Source organism: Pleurodeles waltl, chromosome 5 (assembly GCF_031143425.1).
Source record: "Pleurodeles waltl isolate 20211129_DDA chromosome 5, aPleWal1.hap1.20221129, whole genome shotgun sequence".
Lineage (NCBI taxonomy): Eukaryota > Metazoa > Chordata > Amphibia > Caudata > Salamandridae > Pleurodeles > Pleurodeles waltl.
In genome coordinates, this window is record NC_090444.1 from 37,123,768 (window position 1) to 37,145,649 (window position 21,882).

The 21,882-nt window shown below is 47.3% G+C and overlaps 1 protein-coding gene across 1 annotated transcript; it reads right to left on the bottom strand.

The window, feature by feature from the left end:
• Window positions 1-9,788: 9,788 nt before the first annotated feature.
• Window positions 9,789-18,814, bottom strand: LOC138296956 (olfactory receptor 2D2-like). The gene is made up of 2 exons (XM_069236472.1): window positions 18,753-18,814; window positions 9,789-10,740 (listed from the first exon to the last, which is right to left on the bottom strand). Exons 1-2 carry the CDS (start codon window positions 18,812-18,814, stop codon window positions 9,789-9,791), a joined length of 1,014 nt encoding a protein of 337 aa, XP_069092573.1.
• Window positions 18,815-21,882: the final 3,068 nt, after the last annotated feature.

A 21,882-nucleotide genomic window follows, 5' to 3' on the forward strand; every position in this document is an offset into this window, starting at 1 on the left:
AGCCCAGGATAGAGACCGAGACCTTTCTTATCTACGAAGCAAAGTGACTGACCTGGAAGACAGAAGCAGGAGGGACAATATTTGCCTCCTCGGAATCCCAGAAAATGAAGAAGGCACAGACATACAGGCCTTCCTCAGCTCAGCTATACCCAAACTAACATCACTGGCCTTTGAACCACCAGTGGAATTTCAACGAGCAAACAGAGTGGGCCCGAAGCACCAGGACGGGGCCCTGAGACCCTGACCGATCATCGCCTGCTTGTTACGTCACACCCGCCAGATCCTTCAAGTAGCACTAACCCACGGGCCCTTTCGGACGGACAAACTCGAGGTCCGCATAACAGCCGACTACTCCAAAGACACCACCGAATGCAGGAAGGCCTTCTTATCCTTAAGGTCTCGACTTCGTCAGCTGGAGGTAAAATACGGTCTTTTCGATCCCGCGAGAATCTGGATCACCAAAAATGGGGTCTCCAGAGACTTCTGCAACACAGAGGACCTAAGACTCTTTCTGGACTCCCTTCAAACTCAGACCAAACAACCAGCTGCCCCGAACTGGTCACAGGACACTATGGAAGAAGACGGACACGCACCCTTCCCTGGGTCTGAGAAGGGAAACACAGACTGGCATGATCCAGCCACTTGCCCCAGAGGCAGAGACCTGGAAAGACTAACTAGGGCTCATGACGACAGAGGCCGAGTCCTGCACGCCGTGGTGACACACACTCAGCTCTCGTAAAGAGACAAATCCCGTTCGCCATTGAAACCGACTCTTACACCCCCGTGAACGAACTTTCGTCTTACCCCAGGGGTAACAGAGGGGTCTCATTGAGACAACGAGAAGGGCCATGGAGCAAGATGGCCGCCTACTCAGCGGACAGATGAGTATTTGTTCGGACCCTATGTAGTTATTCAGCATATCCCTCATAGCCTTTGATGCAAATGATACCATGTTGCTAATACGTTTTCCCTGGTCTAGTGAGCCAATAGGCCTTGCAGGGCAATGCTAGAATGTTAGAATGTCATAATGTATCCATCCATGGTCTGACCTAGTAAAATTATCAATAGTAGACAGGCTCAGCTTCCCAGCTACTGACTATTCAAACATAGACTGAGATTTGTCAGGCACGGAAACGCTGAATGTGACCCTAAGCCTGACCCCCTATTGTTTATATTAAACTAACGAAATAGGGATCCTTAAAGCTTGTATGTAGATTAGAGACCATCATTAAAATACACACTAAAAGGTTCTCTAAATACCTTTATGGGGCAAACCCAGGGAGACACTACAAGTATAGGATGAGGCACTGGGGTATGATCGGACCTAAAAAGAAAGTACACTTCTGCAATATCCAGGTCAGATCATAGAGGTAACTGTTACCCACATACAGCACAGGCTTACGGACTATACTCGGCACAGACTCTGAGATACTATTGTTTGCTAGCCCCTACTTTTTCCCCTCAATATATGAGGTAATACTGTATTAAAACTTATTTATGTCCTATAGAGGAGTCAAAGTTGTTTACATTGTTTAAATTGTCTATATTACGATTTAGAAATGATGTGCCCTCCACTGATCATTCATCTACCTATGGACCTCGGATAGATCCTGTTATAAGCAGTGATTTAATAAGACACTGTCTGACAATGTAAATATGTATATATATATATTTCACATGATATCAGTTAACGTAGAAACACAGTTAGTCATCAATTTATACTAAATTTAAACCACGAGTAATAATATGGGACATTCCGTTCTTGCTAGAATGTTGAGACACTTGGAATCACCGGGAGCTTGGGGTAGAATGTTGAAGTGGGTTTCTGCGACTGGATTGTGAGGAGTTGATGAATGAACATCTTCCAAGCAGAACCCGTGAGTTGTCTGTAGTTATTACAGATCCCGAAACTCAACCCAATACTATGCACACAAAGCTATGATAATAAGAAACAAAAGTCAAATGTTATTGGCATGGGATGTATTGCAATGTATATATATAAGCGACTGTTTGAATACCCTATAACCCCTCCTTTGTTCCAATGCTGGACCGATTCACTCTCCCCACCCTGACCCTCTCCCCCCCTCCTTTCTTTCCTGCTCCCTCCCCCCTCTCCCATCAGCCATACTGCCTCCACAACATAGAACTCATATAAAAATAACATAAAGACGAAAAGAAGATCCTACATTACACAATCAGGCCAAGGTGCATGTACTCACATAGAAAAGGTTTTCCTTCGTCATTGGCATAGCTCTCCTATCTCATCTTCGACCACACCTAGCTGTTGTCCCCCTCTTCGCCATTGATATTGAAAGGCCCTAATTAGATAGCTTCCAGAAACGAATATGCCCCCCCTCCCTTCACTGGTCCTTCCCCCTACTTTCTCCCCCTCTCCTTTCTTCCCCTCCCCCCTCCCATTGCCCCTATCAACAAACAAACGAACAGCGACCCCAGCGTGATCATCTCTCCACATGCTCCATTCGTGCTTCACTTATCACACTCCATCCTCCTCCCCCGCGTGCCATATAGCAGACCTCCCAATAAAAGACGGAAGTGCTGCGTCTTGGCCCCCCTCGCCTCCCCTTAGTTGCCCGACCGATAGCATCAGGAGCCCCTATAGGAAAGGAACCCGTAGCCTATAGATCAACCTCCCTAGGGGAACTCTTCTATCTTCTTCCCCAAACTTCCTCTTCTTTAGCTCTTCACTTAGATCTTCTTTATCCCTTTTTCCTTACCGCTTAACCTCTTCGATCCCTCCATTTCCCTTCCCCTCCCCTCCCGAGAGATTTACCTGTGTCCACCGGCTGTTCCCCTCCTCCCTCCCCCTAAAATATTAATATTACGGCCATCCCCTTCCCTTTGCCCCTGCGCGACCTAAACGTCCCCCAACATTCTATGTTGCATTGGTGAATCTGTACAGCCATATCTAATATGGCGGGAGCTGCTTCCGGTACGAACCACCCACTGTGAGTCATCTCATGGAATGTACATGGTATGACGCATTACATAAAGAGGAAAAAAGTACTGTCCTTTCTTCAATCGAAAAAAAGCAGATATAGCCCTGATACAGGAGACCCACTTGGACAACGAGGAAGCCAGTAAGCTCCGCCGAGATTGGGTGGGAAGGGTCTCCTACAGTTGCTGCGCAGCAGCAGAATGAGAGCCCGGAGGTGGTATCCCCGTAAATGCGCAGTAGCGATTTTGATACCAAAAGCCCTCCCGATTACAACTATGAAAACATGGAATGATCCGGAGGGGAGGTATGTATGTGCAAAACTGAAGGTAGGAGACATATCCCTATATGTAGGCTCAGTCTATGCCCGACTGGATTTAAGCGATCCTTTTTTCTATGGCTCAACCACCTCCTGACGGAAATAAGGACTACCCGTTATATTATAGGAGGGGACTGGAACCAAGCCCAAGACGCCATTTTGGATAAAATGGGACCTCTTGACACGGGCAATAATCATGACCGAGCACTGCTCACAGACCTCATCGCAGATGCAGGCTTGACGGACTATTGGAGATTGTTGCACCCAAAAGACAAAGAATATACATACCTGTCCTTAGTCCACGGCACCAAATCCTGACTGGGCTATTTTCTAGTGTCACAAAATATAGTCCCCCAACTTCACGATTCTAGAACACTTGAAAGCGGACTCTCCGACCATTCTCCTGTCCTCTTTCAGATTCGGACAGGTCTCACCTCCCCTGGTCGTAAACCATGGCGATTTGCGGTAGATAGGTACCACTCCCCACAAGGAAAAGAACACCTGAGGACCTATATATCCACCTACATGGATGACAATGTCAGCACTGTGTCCTCTAAACGGGTCCTATGGGCCGCGGCAAAAGCAACCCTTAGAGGTAGCATGATGCGTGATGGAATAAAGAGAGGCAACTGCGCCAACGAACCCTTGAGGAGGACATCTGTAGATTCACGAGACAATACACCGCACAACCATTCCTAGCACTATGTCGTTCTCTTGAACAAGCCCGCATGAATCACAATGAGCTATATACCTCGCAGGCGGAGTATGCACTACAAAGATTGCGCGGTCGTCATTATGAGCAGGGCGAGAAAACGGGCAGACTCCTGGCGGCACAACTTCGACAGGGAGAAGCTGCCTCCAGCATCCCGCCGATTACGTCCCCATCAGGAATGGTGATAACTCGACCAAAAGAAATAGCAAATAAATTTGTGGCCTTTTATCACCACCTCTATACCTCCGAAACAGCAACTACCACGGAACAAACAGTGGCCTTCCTTGCTGCGGCTAACCTACCTTACCTTTCAGAGGCAGGCCGGGCTCTCCTGGAGGGTGATATAAGCAGGGAAGAAATATCACAAGTTATCAAAACCCTCCCTTACCACAAATCCCCAGGTGAGGATGGTTTCCCGGCCGAGTTCTATAGATGGGAGGGAGAGAAGGCGACCACCGCAGTGCATGAAGCTCTCATGGAAGCATGCGAGGAGGGCTCTTTCGGTGCCCTCTCCAATAAGGCCACCATTGCTGTCCTACCTAAGCCCAGGCAAGGACCCATTACTATGTGGTAGCTACCGCCCTATCTCTCTCCTAAACGGGGACATCAAGCATCTGGCCAGTGTGTTGGCAGCCCGTTTACGGAAAGTAATACCATCCCTGATCCATAACACACAAGTGGGATTTGTACCGGGCCGCACCTCCAGAAATCATATGCGCACCCTCTGCCACACTCTCCACGAATCTCTCAACATGCCGATTGAAGCCCTGGCCCTGTCCCTGGATGCAGAGAAGGCGTTCAACCGCATCAAATGGCCTTATCTCTTCGCTACCAAGAAGCAGTCCTGCCTCGGAGAACAGTTCATTTCCAAAGTCCGCCTACTATACGACCACCCCACAGCACAAGTAAATTGCGGGGGGTTCGTGTCGGACCCATTTCCTATTAGTAGAGGCACGAGGCAGGGCTGTCCCTTAAAACCGCTATTGTTTTTGCTGGCAATGGAACCCCTAGCGGCCACCATACGAAACTCTCAACAGATACAAGGCATCCCCTTAACAGGAGGAACCTCCAAAATCTACCTTTATGCGGATGATATCTTGCTCACCCTATCTGATTTGGATAGCTCTCTCCCAGCGCTACTCTCGATCATAGGGGATTTTGCATCCCTGTCAGAATACCGTGTGAACTGGGACAAGAGCGAATCACTACCCCTCTCCCGAATGACAACGAGGGCTGCAATCCACGGGCTACCATTTAAATGGACACCGTCACACCTCAAATACTTGGGGACACTTGTCAACCGAGGCTTGGAAAACATGATCAAGGACAACCTAGACCCCCTTATATACAGAATGAAACAGGACTTCGCCAAGTGGTCGCAACTAGGACTCTCTATGTGGGGCAGGACGCAGGCGGTCAGGATGGTCACCTTTCCACGCTTCACATACATGTTAGGCATGCTTCCTCTACATGTCCCTCTAACCCTGCTCCGGGAAATAGACGCCTCAATAGGAACCTTCGTATGGGGCTCTATACACCCGAGATTGACACCAGCAAAAATACTAGCAAGGAGGTCCCACGGAGGTTTGTTCGTCCCCTCGGTGGAGAACTACTCGTTGGTCTTACAGCTGTCACAACTGGCGTACTTACTCCCCAGAACTACCGACCCCCTACAATGGGTGATCATAGAGAACCTCCTACGAGGAAACAGCGAAGGACTGGAAGGAGTGTATGCAGACCTCCCCAGACGGCCAAATCTGGTCCTCACGGCAACAAATGCGGCATGGCGCAGGGCCCACCGTCTTCTGGGAATACACCCCTTTCTATACTCACAAGCCCCTATAGAAGGGAAAAAAGCCATTAAAATTGGGGGTAATACCCTAAAATGGTCCCATTGGAGTAATGCTGGCATTAACAATATAGCCCAAACCGTAAATGGTGATCAACTCCGATCCTCCGCCACTCTAAGAACTGAGTTTGACATACATAAGAGTCAGGAATGGCGATACTTACAGCTCAAACATTGTCTACACAAAATACTGGGAACCCCCTCAAGGGAAGTCAAAACCTCACCAATTGTCGTCTACCTGCAGAAGTGGGGCCGGCACAGAGGCATAATGGCAGGCTTGTACGGAGTACTAGTCAATCATTTGTATTCGCAACCCCTCCTCAACGGTCTGCGCCGCAGATAGCAAGACCAGCTGGGAATGACATACACAGAGGAAGACTGGTCAGACATACTGGAATCACTCGACAGAGGTGTATGAGAAGCCCGGCTGAAGTTTTGTCTATTCAAAATCCTACAGGACTGGTATTGGACCCCTATGAGGCTACTCAGGGCAGGTCTAATGCTGCAGGCAAGCTGTTGGACATGTACGGACCTTCAATGCGACCTAGTGCACATATTATGTCTTTGCCCCTCGAAGCAACCCCTGTGGGATACTGTGCGCCATGCTCTAAAGGATACCCTCCAGATACCACACCCGTTTCCATCGTCGCTTATCCTCCTCCACGGCATGCGCCCGTACCCCCCTATATCGCGTCCACCACAAAGATTACTGCACACTGCGCTGGCCACAGCCAAGATCTGTATACTTCGACATTGGAGATCAAGCGTTGTCCCCACACCGGCAGAATGGATGATGGCTATGATACAAACTGCCATGCCTGAACATGTAATCTACAATTTGCAAGATCAAGCGGCTCTATTCATGGAAGTCTGGAATCCCTTCCTGTCAGGACTGTAGGGGTCCCCACTGCCTGCACTACCTCCTCCTGGATGGCTGATGGAGGCCAGCATATCCTACTCCCCTCACATTCCCCCTCCCCCGCACCCTTCTCCCCCTCTATATATATATAAATACAGAACAGCAAACTCTAAGATATCTCTCCCATCCCCTTCTCTTCTCAGACATCCGACTCATATTGGGCGTTTTTTCCCCGTTTCGGAGACACTTTAAGTTGTAATCAATAACCCTACTACCCCCTCTTTTCCCTCAGAATCGCAGAGCCCCCGCTCCCTCCCTTTCCCCCTCTTCCCCAATTCCCTCCCCTTCCCATACTTAATCTACTTGTAGATACATTAATACTGACCTATAGGACTAATCCACAAGTACATTTGAACCTTGCACGATTCGAAGACACACATGTAGGCTTTACCCGACTACTTCTCCAATCATTACTTTATTCCACCACTTCGACTTCTATTTTTCTCTTTTTTTTCTACACCTTAAGTAACTACATTTACATTCACATAATAATTACTATGTCAGCCTGCATCACAACAGAAATCAACAGAAATTAGTATCACATTCTCTATGCCATTTTGACGTACAAACCCTTCTCTGTTCACCAAACCCTCCCTCTTTCTCTCCCCCTCCCTTCCCTCCCTCCGTCCCTCCCTCCTGCGCATTACCACCCCCCATTCTACCATCACGCTTCCCCTCCATCTAATTCAATCCTCCCCTTTTCTTTTTCCCCTCCCTCACACGTCCCTTCACTCTATCTTATTTTATGCTTTATGTTTCGTATTCTGAGATACAATATATTCAATGTATATGTTTTATCTCTGCTAAAACAATGGGCATGTCAACTGAGACCTTAACCTATGTTAAACCCAAACGGAAGTTGCCCTGTACTGCGTACAGTATCTCATATTGTTTTGTATCTTTTCTTAAATTTCAATAAAACATTTACAAAAAAAAAGAGACAATCTACAGGTAAGCTGGGTGATACCACCACCTGCTTAGGGCCAGTAACTCCACCCCAACCAAGTTCAACTACAGCTAAAGGGAGAGACTGAGTGGAGTTCTTGACATCAGTAGCTTGGTACTTCTGCCCAAGGAGGTGTTGTGCAGGTGACACCAGGTTTTCAGTCACAAAAGTGATACTGGCACCTGTGTCCCTGTAGGCCTGGGTCTCAACACCATTTTTTAAGACTGACTGCCTGTACTTATCCATGTTAAGGGGACAACCAGCCAAGGTGACAAGGCCAATGCCACCAGGTGTGACAGAAACTGTCTTGGGACTGTCTACTCCAGTTTCTATTATAGTCCCAAACGTGAACCCAACTACACCTTTGGGGGAATATTTATACTCTGCACCGAATTAGCGTCATTGTTTTACTCTAATTAGGTGCAAAACTAACTCCATATTTATACTTTGGTGCTAGACCCATCTAGCGCCAAATTTATGGAGTTAAAGTCCGCTTTTGGAAGTGGAAACCTACCTTGCCTTAATGAGATGCATGGTAGGCGTTCCCGTGCAAAAATGACTCTATGGCCTTAACGCCATATTTATACTCCCGTGCAAAAATGGTGCACAAGAGGGAGGAGGGGGTCAAAAAATGGTGCAAAGCTTGATTTGCCCTGTTTTTAACTCCTGGCTCAGGGCGGGTGTTAGGGGGCCTGGGGGCCCTCCTGAGGCCCCAGGGGCATCCCCACCCACACCAGAGGAACTGCAGAGGATGGAAGACACCATCCCAGGTCAGTACAGATAAATACAGGTAAGTATTACATTTTAATTTTTTTAATGCCATAGGGGGCCCTGAAATGGCCCCCATACATGGCACAGGGTGCAATGGCCATGCCCAGGGGACCCTTGTCCCCTGTGCTGGCCATTGGGGTGGTGGACATGACTGCTGCCTTGCTTGGTCTCCTACTGCATTTACTGGTTGTTTAGGAAGCAGATGTGTTTAGACACCTGCAACTGAGGTATGTTCTAGCAACTTTCATATCCAAAGACAGCTATGTTATATAACTCAGTCCCTTGGAGGATAGGGTATTAACTGATCTACTCTTAAGAAAAACAATATCGTTATGTATGCAAAGAAAATACTACAGAAGTGGGCACTAACTGGACTTGGTGAAAAGTGAGTGGCAGATTTGTGTGGGCTACCTGATGAAGTGTGGGCTGAGGCCTTCGAGGGTTAGAGAGGAATGGGGATCAGGTGCATGCTTTGGCTTATGTATTTACAAATCCTATGCAGAATCTATTACACCAGTGCAGTAAGGATCAAGTTAGGACAAAGTGAACCAGATAAATGTTTTAGGGGATGCAGTTACATGGGAGCATTCTTTCACATGATTTGGGACTGCTGCAGCTTATTGCCATAGTGGGAAATGGTAATTAATTATCTTGGAAGGGTATTTTAAGAGCCAATAGAACCTTTATAAAGCGGGGAATTTTGGTGGTATACAACAAAGAGACAGCACTTAGTGATCAGAGGGCATTCAGTTATCTAAGGATGGTGATAGGTACAATTTTGCTTGACTTTGGGGAACAAATGGCTCTCTTCATGTGAAACAATACAATTAAGACATTGACTGATACATAGTGGATGTAACATTGGCCATGGGAGTCCCAAATTTGATTTTATAGAAATCTTCAAAAATATATAGAGGATACCAGTGAATTGATGGTGACGTATTGATTCATGTAATCTAAGGGTAGTACATGTCACAAATGGATGTCTTTGCATTACAATAGTTTAAACAATGTTTAATGAAAGGTATAAAACTTTCTAAACTAATGTTATTATCTGGCAACCAAAGTGATCACCTCTCATACTTGCTTTTGAACAGTGAATGCTCTTGAGAAGATGATAAAAAAGAGAACCAGTCCTATAGCATCATGAAGGCAATGGAGATCCAAAGGTCTCCTATCTCAGTGCCTAAGGTGCATCACATGATGGCAAGAGAAGCTGACTTAGCACTCTGTTTGAGATAATAGACCTGCCATTAAACTTTTATTGGTTTCAAGTATGTCATCCTCGTTTTATCATTCATTAACCACAAGTAAAGTATTTAATGATGAAAGTGTCTCCACATAAATTTCTTCAAAGCCGCCTTCACATCCTTGTTTCTCAGGCTATAGATCATGGGGTTCAGCATTGGGGGCATTGCAATGTAAAGAACAGATACAATTTTTTCTTGATTTCCTGAGCTTTTAGACACTGGCTTCATGTGCATGGAGATAGCTGTCCCATAGATCACAGTGACAACAATCAGGTGTGAGGCACAAGTGGAGAAGGCTTTGTATCGACCTTCAGAGGAACGGATTCCTATAATCGCAACAACGATGCAGCTGTAGGAGATGAGAATGACTAGACTCAGGATCAGCAGCACAAAGACCGCCACACAGAACATCACCATCTCAGCGACGTAAGAGTCGGCACATGCCATCTTTACAAAAGTTGTGGATTCACAAAAGAAATGGTCAATTACATCGTTATCACAGAGAGGCAACTGTAGTGTGAAGACTGTGTCTAGAAGGGCCATGATGCTTCCACATAGCCAGCAAAAGATTGCCAGTTGTACAAAGACAGTCCTGCTTATTATGATTGTATAACGTAAGGGAAACACAATGGCTATGTAGCGATCATAAGCCATGATAGCTAGGAGAACACATTCTGTGCAACCAAGGAGCAGATATGTGTACATCTGAGCTGCACATCGAGAGAAGCTCATTCTCTTCGAAATTATAAGTTGGTGCAACAGATTGGGGGCAATCACCGCCGAATAACATATGTCAATGAAGGAGAGGTTTCCCAGAAAGAAATACATAGGAGTATGAAGACGAGGCTCACATACACAAACTGCGATCAGGGAAACATTTCCAATGATAGTGACCATGTATATCAATAAGAATAACAAAAATAGAAAGATATTCATATTGTGGTCCTCAGACAGTCCCAGCAAAATAAACTCTGCTACCATACTTCCATTCTTCTTCTCTATCAAGCCGTGCTCACTTTGTCTGTAACAATAAGAATTAAAATAAATAGTAAGCACATTTTACTTGAATATACACCACAGAATAGTTGCTGTGCTGAATGGCACTGCCTAACAGAAATAATATATGTATGATGTCCGAAGGCCCTAAATAGCATAGCTTAGGTAGGCCTGCATGAGAGTGTGTGTGTGATGGTGTGTGGAATGAAAATATGAGTGATGTAGTATAGCCTTTGGCAAGGAATTCCATTATGGTTAAGGGCTTGTTGGATAGGGATGTGGGATGAGGGCATTGTCAGCATTCTGTCACCTTGGCACTAGGCTGTGCTTAAGAAGGCCTCTTGACTCCTGCCTTTAACACTAAATATGAGGTTATACACTTGTACCCCTTGCCTTGCCAGATACACTTCTTATTTCAGTCCTGGAGTCCATTCTATTGTCCTGATGCATCATGGTCCTTGTAGTTCCTTCTGTCTTCAGGCCCTTCCTACATCATGTCCTGATGGTGGTTCCTTGTTCACTAGATTTGTTCCTGGATCCTGTGGGTATTTTGAACCATTTATGTCTGCATTATGGACACAGCTCTTTGTTTCCTCCGATCCACACTCTGTTCCAGGCTTCCCTACTCCCTGTCTTGCGTCTCCTGGTTTCCTTGGTCTTCCTTCCTACAAGTCTCAGTTCAGCCTTCCCTTTATTGGTGGCTCCCTTACTCCCTGTACCTGGTTAATTCCTTGCACTTGGCTCTCTCCCTACACATGTACTCCACCAGTGAGCCTCCAGCTATTTCAGCCATGTAAGTGCAGAGTGCTGTGGCTTGCAACTTACTCCTGTTGTGCCTCCTTGTGATCTGTATTCCGGCTGCAGTTACTACAGGCTTGTCATTTGATTTTGTTTCATTTTGTTATCTGAACCCAGTGTCCTCTTTTTTTTGCTAATTGTAGTATCTGTTTTTTCCATAGTTTTCCTGTTTATTTGTTCCTATAGTAGCCATAGTTCATAGTCTCCTGTCTGCACTCTTCTTGACCTGCCCTATTATTTTCAGACTCCTTGCCTTGTATTCTGTGTTCCTGTTTGTCTGCAATTTTCTGTCTTACCTTGTTTGAGTGCAGACCTTTCCTAGCCTACTCTGATTCTAGACCTGCTTTGCCTGAGACCAGTTTCTGTTTTGGTATTGCTTGCACTGTTATCTGGGTTTTCATTGTTTCAAAGGGTGTCAGTTAGATTCCAAGGCATGTGCCTTTGGCACAGAAAAACTTCCCAGTGTACCTTTTCCATTGGAGCTGGTGGGTGTCTCCCTGATCTTTGTGAGATTAATCTGTTCTTTGCGTTGTAGAAGATCCTTTCACCTCACAGAGTGATAATTCAGAAGAGCAGACATGTTATCACTTATGATAGTTTGTCTTTTGTGCCCCTGCTTTATATTCCTGTGCACTTGTGTTTTCCCTGCAAACTCCCACTGTCCAATTTGTAGCCTCTTCCAACATGCTTCAGTCCTGTGCTCCTTCATGCTTCCCTTCCAGCCTTTTGGCACTCTCTTGTTTGTATTCCCTTCAGAGACCAACACAAACCCAGTATCCACTCTTGTCCCAGTCTCACCCAGCTAGTTCTCTGATCACCCACCCTGCTGGTTCCCTGCTGTGAAAATACTGGGCTGATTGCAGCAGCCTCCTCACATTTTGTCCTCATTTTAGCTGACATTGGTGTTTTCTGACTCTGACTGTGCCATGGGCACTGCTAAGCAGTCCCAGGTCGGTTCTCTGTCTAAAATAGTATAAGCAAATTAGGCCAAATTATATTTGACTCTGACAACCTACCTTAGGTCATGTAGGTTTAGGGACTCCAGTATAGTTAGTTCACCCATATGTGCACTGCTGTGGTGTCCAGTGTTATTATGAAGGCAGGACTGTCTTGCTGGCTGTTTAAGTTGAATCTAACCCCAAATTCAACTTTGAAATTTAAAGTAATTCCAAACTACCTTATGTTAGCTTATGTCACCCCTAAGGTATGCCCTAGGTGCCCCAAGGGATGGGTGCAGTCTAAATATAAGCTGGGACTTAATACAAAATGTTTTATGAGCCCTGGTGAAGGAAAAACAGTCATGTTTTCCCCTTTGTAGGCAACTGGCTCCATAGGCTAACATTCTGAGACTTTATTTTAAAATATTTCTGCCAGAGAGGAAATGCGTGTTTGGTATCAAATTAAATGTTATAATAAATCCAAGATCTTTTAAAGATTTAATTTATTATAACTAGCACATAGAAATAGTTTTAGAACTATTTCTGAAAGTTACCAAATTCAGCCCTGTAGTGCCCTATCCTTGCTGGGCAGCCTGAGCCAAGCTACCTTAATGAGGTGTGAAGTGGCCTGGGCTGAGACAAAAGGAAGCATCTGTCGGGAGGAGAATTGGTGTAGCAGATAGAAGAGCAGGATGGGGGATGAGTAGCCAAACTGGCCTCCAAAGGAGTGAAAGACACTTGGAACAGAAACTGGACCTCCCCCATGTCCTGCTCGACCAGACAGATAAGAGCCCCAGTGATTAGATTAGTGGAGGGTCTGAAAGGGGTGTGTTAGGGAGAATTAGTCACATCAGTGGGTGTACTTTCTGGGATTGATTTTTACCACTATTCACAGGAAGTGGTCACCCCAGAGGGTAGTGGCCTGCATCCATTAGAAAGGTGCAACCCCCTGCTTCCCACCCCAGAAGCAATGATAAATAAGGCAGAGCTGCCCCACAATGTAGATTCCTGCTGGAAGAAGATACTGAGGAAGAAAGACTGCCCTGTTGGACCCATTGCCTGCACCTAAAGAACTGCACTCACAAGGACCGCACCAACTGCACCCCCTGGGCTTTACCAAGAAAATGACTTTGCCTTGCTTCTGCAACTCCAGGAGTGGACTCCCTGTTTGTACAGGTACAAAGGAGCTGCTGAGAGTCCCATGCCTCAAGTCGTGCAAGAAGAGCCCAGCTGACCAGCGTCCAGTGGCCATTTGAGGATTCTGACCAGGTGCATTCTGGGAATTGTAGGCGCAACTCAGAGTTCTGGAACCTCGGATCAAGTTTGTGGACACTTCTAGGACACAAAAAGGGCTTCTGGAAGAAGATCCAGAAGTTCGGAGCAACTTTGAAAAAAGTTTGCTTAGCCTTCTGGCTTGCAGGCCTGTGCCCCCATCACCTAGTGACATTTAACCTAGTTAGTCTGCTCTGTTTTAGCACATTTATTTATTTAGTTCTTTCAAGATGGTTGCTATGTTTATAGTTGGGAAAATGTTTTTATTTCACGTTATCAGTACCACTCTGTGAAGTCGTCACTGTCAGTGTCAAAGACAAGTGATATACGAGGATATTCACATCATGTCCCTTTCCCACTTACGTGTGACAGGAACATAATGTACTTTTGGAGGAAACTGTTTATATACCATGCCTCCTTATCTAGTGTTTGGGAACATACCTGTGTCATGAGTCCTAGAAGATCTGTATAAATACATCTTATGCAGACAAGGTTATCAGAGGAATTCCTACCAGATGCCATCAACGCTATCTGTGCTACATGTTGCCTTGATGCAGACCCATCCTTTGTGTCCCCACGGAGTCTGACCTATAGGCCTCATTCCAAGGTAACCAGGGTTGTGGGGGCACTTTTCTTGGACACTGTACTGGCAGATTATGTTTATCACACCTAGCTCTCATTAGGTTAGAGATTAGGTTCTCCATGCAAGGGTTCTATGTTTTTTTAATCTTATGTTTATGTTTATTGCAAGATGTTGGGGTAATTGTACTCACAACTCTCATTTTCACAATTATGCTTTCCTCACTGTGCATTATCTTACTCCTGGCGGCTCATGCATTTTATCGCAGAATACAGTCTTTTTAATAAATCTATTAAAAACTTTCTTGCATCTCTTTCATTGCCTGTGTGTGACTGAGACTTGTTGCTCATGTGAGAAAAGGGTAATCTCTGTTCCACCACGACTCCCCTGAGATTTTGCAATCTAGAGTCCATGCCTAAAGGCTGCTAGAAATGACCTTTTACTACTTGGGTTTTTAGTGATGTACTGCTTTATGAGCCAGGAGGGTTAGAGCAACAGTTACGACTTGCTGTTGGATTGGCCTAGTCGCCTACAGACAAAGGGCTGTCATCCCTAAACCAGCAGTCTCGCCTAGAGCAAGAGTCCAACTACAACATGGTGCCACCAAATATGGTGTTTTAGCACTAATTTACAGATGCCCTGAGTATCTCTATCTCGAACACAACAGGTACCCTATGTACCATTAGATGTCTGTGGTCTTGGGGATAATCCTTCTCAACTGAACAGGGAGCACCCCCCACTTGGAGTCCCTTCTCTGTACCCATTACTCATCATGGCTAATACCATAGACATTCCTGAAAAGGTCAGGCACACATTAACACTACATCTAATAGGGCATGGCTTGACAGATGAGGGTGGGTATGTCACATTCATTGTAGAAGCTAATGAAGCTTTCCAAACAGAAATATAATACTCCTGGGTCACCTTTTCTGAGGATGATGGTACTACATACACATTTCACACATACAGCAATTGTACCACAAAGGTACACAGCATAGCAGTATCTTGAAATACAGATTACCTAGAAAGAACATCAGAACTGGTTTAATGGCGCCCTACCACATTTAAAACAACCTGTGAGATCAGGTCATTTAGATAATGGCAGACCAACGTGGCCAATGTTTGCCACATATACACTAACCCCGGTGTACAAAACATGCAGGCAGCTGATCTGTGTACTCTTTACAAAGAGCTAGTAACATTCTATAGATGACTTGTTCAGTTTGTATTGTGAACTTTGAACACAACAGCAGCACGTCCAGCACCACCAACATCAGCTGTAAACCAATTGGCCATTACTGGGATTAACCCACAAACAGTACAATCTATCATGGGCAAGGCCCCACGGAACGCAAGGAAATTCCGTTCTAGACAGCACAAAAAACAAATCAGCGGGAAGCAGTGTTTCCCCATATGGGACCACAGGAAAAACATTAAATTCTCACAATGTTCTTGCCATTCGGAATGGTTCCCTCAGTGGAAGACTTCACCACATGGGGTACAGTCTTTGCTGCAATTTACACTACCACACATGGTACCCTGACCCATGGCAATTTGCCGGAAGTGTTAAAACAAATTCAAAACAAATACCAGGCTGCTCCAGCCCTGGATTTGAGGATAAAACTAACTTTGACACAGTCTACTCAATAATACTCAGTAACATTAATGGGGAAGCTGTAGCGCTGGCTGTATGCCAGCTGCTCTGGGAGATTCGACATCTAGAACAGGAGCGTCAACTACCAAAAATTGTTTCCGACACCTATACTAGTATAGGACAGGATAGTTTGGGAGCCAAGCTGAAAAAGCCTGAAATTCAGAGTACCACTATAAGGAAGGTACTAAACAAGCACAGGAGGGTTCCAAAAAGTGCTGTGATAAAAAACAAAAAACAGAATAAAGACAAACGAAGTCAGAGAGCAGACTCTCCACAGCTGGAGACCTCCAAAAGGAGAAATAGGTCCTCATTATGACATTGGTGGTAAGTACCACTTACTGCCATGTTGACTGCTGCCAACATACCGCCACCGCAGAGGAATACCGCCACTCATATTATGACCCACACATAGCAATCCGTCACTATGCAGCCACACACACAAGTCCGCCAGACCAAAGGTGAGTGATAAACTGACGGTAGTAAAACTCTCACCATTACTCCAACAGAACTACACCCACAGCATTATGACCCATGAATCCACATGGCGGATATTCAATGCAGCCAAACCATTGACAGTACATACCTCTGCGCTAAAAATACAGACACACAAACAAAACTACACCACATTGGACAATTCAAACTACACACACCTGACATACATATACACACCACACCCACAAACCCACATCACTATGAAACACTGACCCACGTTACCCACAACCCTTTACCAATACAAACAGGTGCCACAAGAGAGATAGCAAGACCACAGACAAGACCACAGACACACACCATCACTTACACACAATCCATGCACCCTATATCAGACACCCAAACACACAACCCCACACACCCTCACCCACACCACTCACAATACACCCATGGCACTGCAACAACACCCCAGGTTCTCTGAGGAGGAGCTAAGGGTCATGGTGGAGGAAATCATATAGGTAGAGCCACAGCTATTAGGATCACAGGTGCAGCAGACGTCCATTGTCAGGAAGATGGAGCTATGGCGGAGAATCGTGGACTGGGTCAACGCTGTGGGACAGCACCCTAGAACAAGGGATGATATCGGGAAGAGGTGGAACGACCTACGGGAGAAGGTACGTTCCACAGCAGCAAACACCAAATAGCTGTAGAGAGGAATGGTGGTGGACCCCTACCTTCTCCCCCACAACTAACAACATGAGAGGAGCAAGTCTTGGCAATCATCTATCCTGAGTGCCTGGCAGGAGTAGGAGGAGGACTGGACTCTGATAAGCCAAATCTCTATTACTATCACCCCCCACCTGCATGCCATCACAATCCCTCACCCTTACCCTCACTCCCATCACTTCACCACCTCCCACATACCCCACCATCACAACCCACTAATCCCAATACCAAGCCCTGCATGTGATACCAATGCAAGACCTGCATGGACACCCATGACTAAAGCATGCACATTAGAGAGAATCACCTAGCCCACAAAATAACTACTCATACAAGGCAAAGCTGCCAGGGCAATAACAACCATAGAAGGCAACACAACCATGCCCATGATGACACACACATATACAATAACACTGCATTTACATCCCAATGGGTCCCTCACCTAACATCACCGGAGAGGAGGTGCCAGCAACTTCCAGTCCACCCCCAGAAGAGGCCCACAGTGATGACAGCAGCTCTGGATGCCTGGATCTGGATGACCAACCTGGCCCATCAGGGATCTTCGGACAGTCGGTAACCCAGGCACAGTCCCATACCACCACAGAGCCTCCCCCCTCAGGAAACACCAGCACAGTACCCACCCAGAGGGCCCATACCTTTGTACCCAGGACACGTCAATCAGCAGTGTGTCCACCACTACAGGGACCCCGGGCCACCCCACAAACACAGGACGATCAGGGACCTGGGGTCAGTGGCAGTGGGCACACAGTTCAGGGGACAGAGGCACAGGGCAACAGGGAAGCTGGGAGGACAGCTGTGTGACAGGGGGAGGACAAACCCAGGTAACCAACTCTCCAGGAGGCACTCACTAACATCCTGGGAGCATACCACCATTCCCAGGAGACGATGGGCCATATACTGGACAAGTTGCAGGAGACCCAGCAACAGCAAGAGGGACAGTACCTGGGGATCAGGGAGAACTTGAAGGACACCACCCTGGTCTCCATTGTAGGGGTGATGGCAGAAATGGCCCACACCATGAGGGAGGCAGTGGCACACCACCGGGCCCCTGACACTAGCCAAACCCACAGAAGGAGAACCACCCCACAACCGATCCGTGCAATCCAGGCAGAAGCCAGAGAATATTGCCAAGACCCCCACAAGGAAAGAAGACTCTCCTGAATGTTACCCTTGTGTCCCTCTCTGCCACTCGGTCCACCTTGAACTGCCATTGCTCCCCTTCCTATGCCCCCGTGGACACTGCACCTGTGATACAAATAGACTGGACTCTATCCTGGACATTCCTCCATCATCCCCCCAGCCCATTGCACATCCCCTCTACTCATTAGCAATTAAATAAACACCATTTGAATAAATACAAGTATGGAGTCTGTCAGATCATTGAACCATGTATTTGTTTAACAAGCTTTAAACACTGCAATATAACTGTACAGTAATGTATACATAGGAATGACCTGTAGTTTTCTGCAGTCAACACACCAGGAGCGAAGGTGGGGCACAGATATCCGAAAATAGAGATGCTAAAGGGTATAGTAAGTTCCCATAGAAGTGGGAAAATCATCCTGCCAGGGACAATGTCAAACACAAAACTGTCAATTTAAAGTGTAATTACAGTGTCTTACCTGTGTGTCTTTGGAAGTACTGTTGTATCATTGCACTTCCACACGCCCATCTCCAGCCACATTCTCCTGCGGAAAAGGCAAGGTTGTGCAGCCTACAGCATGCCACGATGATCTTGCATACCTTCTTGGGTGAGTAGTACAGGGATCCACCTGTAAGATGGAGGCAACAAAACCTGGCCTTCAGGAGGCCGAATGTCCTTTCTATTATTCGTCTTGTTCACCCATGTGCCTCATTGTAACATACCTCTGCCCTTGTCATGGGATTCCTCACAGGGGTCAGTAGCCATGAGAGGTTGGGGTAACCAAAGTCACCTGCAAATATCGATGGACAACTGTAAGACACACAGTAACCCTTAGGGTCCACACCATACACCAACATCCCCTGGGAGGGAACCAGGGCTCACCTATCAGCCACACCCGATGCCTCTGGAGTTGAGCCATCACAAATGGGTTGCTGCTATTCCTCAGGATAAAGGCATCATGCTCAGACCCAGGATACTTTACACTGACATGGGAGATGTACTGGTCCGCCAGGCACACTATCTGCACAGTCATGGAGTGAAAGCTCTTACAATTTCTGAACACCTGTTCATTTCTCGGGGGGACAAATGCAATATGTGTACCATCAGTAGCCCCAATTATGTTGGGGATATATCCCATTGCATAGAAATCAGCTTTCACTGTGGCCAAATCATTCACCTGGGGGAAAACGATGTAGCTGTGCATGTGTTTAATCAGGGCAGACAATACTCTGGTCAGCACTATTGAGAACATTGGCTGAGACATTCCTGCTGCCAAGCCCACTGGCACTTGGAAGGAGCCATTTGCCAGGAAAGAGGGGGGATCCCGGTGGGCTGACGGATAGCAGATATCAGGTCAGGTTCCAATTGGGCACACAGCTCTGGGATTGTGGCCCTGCCCAGTCTGTAGGTGAGGATAATGTGCCTGTCCTCCATTGTTGCCAAGTCCACCATGGCCTGTACACAGGGGATGTCTCCATCTCCTGTTCATCCGCAGCGATTGCAATCTAGGGGGCAAACGGTAAGTAGCTGGTAAGTATTCCATATTTCCAAACACTACACTACATTGCATGTTGTGACTGTAGCACAATATTATTGTTTAGGCCCACATGGTGCCTATGTGTACTGTGCGGCAGTTAGGTGCCCCCCCCCCCCCCCAAAATGGAGTCTGCCGGTCCTGCATGGAGGGACAGGTGAAAATGAGGTAATTCAGCTGAAATTTTGCGCAGTTGTGGGAGGTGGTTGAAACCCGCTGTGCAACTCCTCATTGGATATGATTGGTCCCTATGGGTTACAGTGGCCAATGGTGATGTACACCGGCGGTGACAGTACGCACCGCCACGGACGTGACCACCATTTTCTATCTGTTCACTCACTTGCTACCTGACCTTCAATAGGAGAGGACCTACATGGCAAGTGCTGCTGTGACCTGTGTCTGGAACTGACCATGGCTCGTGTCACGGGGGAAAGAGCCCCTGACTTCACTGCTGTGGAGTTGGAGAGACTGGTGGAAGGGGTTCTATCCCAGTACCGACAGCTGTATGGGCCCCCAGACCAACAGGTGAGTATGATGCATGGGGCATGAATGCATTGAGTGCTGTGTGTGAAGGCCTCGTGTGGGCGGGGGATTGGGGGTAAGGGCCCTGGGCAGCGTGCTGCATGTATACTTTTTCCTACGTGTATTTCTCTGCAGGTCAGCCCCCATCAAAAAAAGGGTATATGGCATGTCATCACCAAGGACCTGTGGATCCTGGGGGTCTACGGCAGGTGGAGCACCCACTGTCACAAACGGTGGGAGGACCTGAGACGCTGGGCACAGAAGATGGCAGAGGCCCAGCTAGGGATGGCCTCCCAATGAGGAAGGGGTGCCCCTCAAACCCTGACCCCACTGATAGCCCTCATACTGGCAGTGGCCTATACAGAGCTAGATGGGCGCTTGGGGGCATCACAGCAGCCACTGAGGGGGAGTACAGTGCCCCAATATACTACTTGCGTGTGTTGGGGTGGCATCCGGGAGAGGGATGTGGGCCTGTGGGTGCCCCTAGGCCAGGCCAGCCAGTGCAGGGTAGAGCACATGTTGGGCAGGGTCAGATGTAAACCTCCTCCAGTACTGGGTAGGAGTCTGTGGGTCTCAAGTATGCTGCAATTGGCGTTAGGTATCCCTGTCCATGGGCTGGTGACTAGCATTGTGACTGGTAGTGCATTGCCTAGTGTGCAGGGCTGTTCCCTGTGTGTGAGTGTGCTGTGTACACTAATGGTTGTGCTGTTGCTGCATTGACCAAGGGTATCCTTTGTCTCGTCCCCCCTTTTTGTTTTTTCACCCTGTCCTTATGTGCATTAGCATCATCAGGCAGAGGAGCAGAGGCACTGGCAACGGGGAGAGCTGCATCCCACTTGGCCCATGAGACCAAATCCACCGACAGAGAGGGCACCAGTGGGACGGAGGGCATGTGGAGCACCACAACAGAGACTTGGGGGGACAGTTCTGACAGTGATACCTCCTCCGTTGGAAGCTCTCTAGTGGTGGCAGACACCTCTGTGCCCACCCCAACTATAGGTACAGCCGCCATCACCCGTACCAACACCGCCATCCAGCAGCCCCCCAGCACATTTCCTGTGCCCTCTCACCCAGGGAGGGTGGGCATCTCCTTCGCCCCAGGCACGTCAGGCCCTTCCCCAGTTAGCCCTGCTGCCCTGATTGAGGAGGCTATTGACCTCCTACAAACCATCTCTGTTGGGCAGTCAACCATTGTGAATGCCATCCAGGGGCTGACAGCCCATTTGCAACAAACAAATGCATTCCTGGAGGGCATTCACTCTGACATGGCAGCCCAACAGAGATCAATCCAGGCTCTGGCCTCCTCCCTGATGGCAGCTATTGTCCCTGTCTCTAGCCTCCCCCTACAACTTTCTCTGCCCAGTCCCAGTCCCATTCCCCTGAACCCCAACCTATCCCAAGCACACATTCAGACCAGCATGCACCCAAGACAACACACAGGAATGGCCCAGGCAAACACCACACAGCATCACACAGGCATTTACAAAAACCCCATCCAGATGCAGCCACACCAATATCCACTGCCTCCACTGTGTCCCCTCCTCCTCCTCGT